The sequence below is a fragment of the Mirounga angustirostris genome, unplaced genomic scaffold, assembly GCF_029215605.1.
Source record: "Mirounga angustirostris isolate CCGP_5_RB_7025 unplaced genomic scaffold, mMirAng1.0.hap1 SCAF_10, whole genome shotgun sequence".
Classification (NCBI taxonomy): Eukaryota; Metazoa; Chordata; class Mammalia; order Carnivora; family Phocidae; genus Mirounga; species Mirounga angustirostris.
This window is the reverse complement of record NW_026991718.1, coordinates 56,094,882-56,097,632: the sequence shown is the minus strand read 5'-3', so window position 1 is coordinate 56,097,632 and position 2,751 is coordinate 56,094,882. Positions and strand designations below refer to the sequence as shown.

Here is a 2,751-nt window from a genome sequence, read left to right as displayed (position 1 = left end):
GACTCGATCCCAGGACCCTGGGATCATGACCTGAGCCGAAGGCAGTCGCTTAACCAACTGAGCCACCCAGGCGCCCCAAAAATATTAATTTTTATGTAGTCAAGCATGGCTATTTTTTTCCTTTAATTTTTCTGGGTTTCTCATCTAGCTTAAGAAGACTGCCATACCCCCAAGGTTTTACAAATATTCTCTCATATTTTCTTCTAATGTTTTATTACTTTATTTTTCTTTATTTTTAAAAGATTTTATTTATTTATTTATTTGAGAGAGAGAGGGAGATCATGAGCACAGGGGAGGGGCAGAAGGAAAGCAGACTCCCTACTGAGCAGGGAGCCCAATGTGGGACTCGATCCCAGGACCACGGGATCATGACCTGAGCCGAAGGCAGACACTTAATGGACTGAGCCACCCAGGTACCCTACTTTATTTTTCATATTTAGATTTATTTGCAAAGCACCATATTCCAGACACTGCATGGGGTATGAACGAATACCCTAGATTGGGCTGGGAGTTTCCTATGCAGGTCAGAAAGCTAAATTGGCGCCACTTTTGTCTTCAAACATTTCCTATATAGCTGATGAAAAAGAAATGTATATACAACTAAAAACGATTAGTCAGCAGCTAGACTAGCATTTGATATTTTGTTAACAGGAAGTAGAAAAATATTAACCATTTGGTGAAGTGAAATCAGATGAGGATTTTTAACCTATGACTTGTATTTTGTGGTAGTTGAAAAATGTGGTAGTCCTGAAAGTATTCTAGTTTCCTTCCAGGTAATAACAAGACTCAGGGATGAGTGTTGAGGATAGCTGAAAATAATTGCCTAGATTTGAACCCAGGGAAAGCCATTTTCTTTACCAAGGTTGGCTTTTTTTGCTTTCTTCTCATGGGGTCCTCCTTCAAGAACAATAGACTTTTTACAGCGAAGCTAAACAAAACTGTCGCTGCCCTTGCTACCCGGACTCTTGCAATCTACTGGGTCTGCCTTTGCACTCCCCCAACAATAACCCAAACACACCATTTGCTTTAAATGAAGCACTCATCTGGACCAACCTTGAAGAGTTAGAGCTTAATTTGTTGAGCTGTGGAGAGCTGCTCTTAAGTTTTCGGGCAGTTTCACCTTGGCTCCCTTCGGGTAGGTGAATCTGGCTGCCTCAAATGGGATGTGAATACCAGACACCTGACTTAATCAAAATCCTCGGGAACTGTTTCTGCTCGCCCCCTTCTGACTGAGGGAGCTCACATCACCAAATGATCCATATTCACTGCAGCTGCCCAAGCACCCACACGTTGACCCAGAGATTGCTGCCGGCCATGAAAAGGGAAAGTTCATTTTTAGAAAAGATAAAACATTTAGACTTTCCTTAGATCATTTTTTGACATTGTGTAGTAGGTAAATCAACAGCCCACTCAACTCCCCCCAAAAGCTTCTCCCTAGTTAATTGAAGAGGAAAAAGGGATATTTGGGTTGGGCTTTTCTTTACCATCATTTAAAATCCTTTCCTAAAGATGTTTTTCCCCTTACAGATCAGATGGAAGACATGTTTAGTGGAAGAACCAACAGCTGGACTGGGGCACGTGGTGCTTGGAACTCCTTACTAAATTATTTTTCTTCCTTTGTTCCTTCAGAGGAGAAGGCTGCCACAGACTCTACTTTTGCTCCCTGGCTTGGTTTACAAGGTTAGTCAAATATCCCGTACCACAGAGTGCCGGAGTTAATGATTTATCTAACTGGGGTAAAAGCCATATGCCACGGCAATGCTTCATCTTATTGTATTTTTGCAAATGAGTCAGCTTTTGTAGGCTGACGACAGAGCTTAATGTTGTGTCACTAGACTATCTAAAACACATTATGGTCACATTGCTGTAAGGAGCAATAAAGACCTTCCCATTTTGATAGTACTATGATTTTTCTGATAACCCTGAAAGGAAAAAAGGGACAAGTGACTCAAAGAGACAAGATAGCATGTGGGTAATGTTTAAGTCAGATTGGATCTCAGATCTGAGGGCATTTTTTTCATGGTTTTGAAAGTTATTTAATGACATGGAAAATGTGCTTAATATGGTTCAGAAAGCAAAATGTGTATTTCAGAAAGCAAATGTGTACAGCATGGTCCCAGTTTGTGGGTCTACAAAGATGATAGCAGGAAATATTTTCTGCAAGTGATGGAATGTACATTCTTTGTACATTTTCCCCAAATGTCTACAATTTGCCTATGGTCCTTTTTTTTTTTTTTTTTTTTTCACATTCAAGCACTCATAATTAGAGTATTTTTATTTTATGTACAATGAGTTGGCATTAAGGTAGGTATCTTGGATATCTGCAGTTAGGGTAGGTATCTTGGATGACCCATTCAAGGAAGTTCATTTAATCCAACTTAATGAAGCCTATATCCTTTGCGTACTGATGGAAACACTGGCGACACATACTGAGGCGGTATTTCCGGATCAGATGGTGTGTGTTTGAGCAGACGCAGCAAGAACAAGGACCCTGGCCAAATTTCCTCTGATGGCTCCAGGAGAGCTGCTGGTGACCCATCTTGCTCTCTCAGATGCAACGAAGCAAAAGGTGCCAATTGTCCTTTTACAATCAGAAAATAGAAATGCCTTTTTTAAAAGGGAAATGTAATTATAATCCACCTGTCTTGGATTTTTTTTTATTTTTTACATTAAGGAATAATTTATATACAATAAAATTCTCTTTTCATTTATGATGTCATGAGGGTTGGGGAGTTAGTTGTTGTTGTTTGA

At 39.9% G+C, this 2,751-nt stretch overlaps 1 protein-coding gene across 1 annotated transcript; it reads right to left on the bottom strand.

The window, feature by feature from the left end:
- Nucleotides 1-2,368: 2,368 nt before the first annotated feature.
- On the bottom strand, nt 2,369-2,539 carry LOC123850500 (small ribosomal subunit protein uS14-like). Its single transcript, XM_045883772.1, has one exon. The coding sequence runs from the start codon at nt 2,537-2,539 to the stop codon at nt 2,369-2,371; it is 171 nt and encodes a 56-aa protein (XP_045739728.1).
- Between the last annotated feature and the right edge of the window lie 212 nt (nt 2,540-2,751).

Excerpts from the sequence above, each read along its gene's own strand:
- LOC123850500 (XM_045883772.1), bottom strand. The coding sequence starts at position 2,539 with ATGGGTCACCAGCAGCTCTCCTGGAGCCATCAGAGGAAATTTGGCCAG.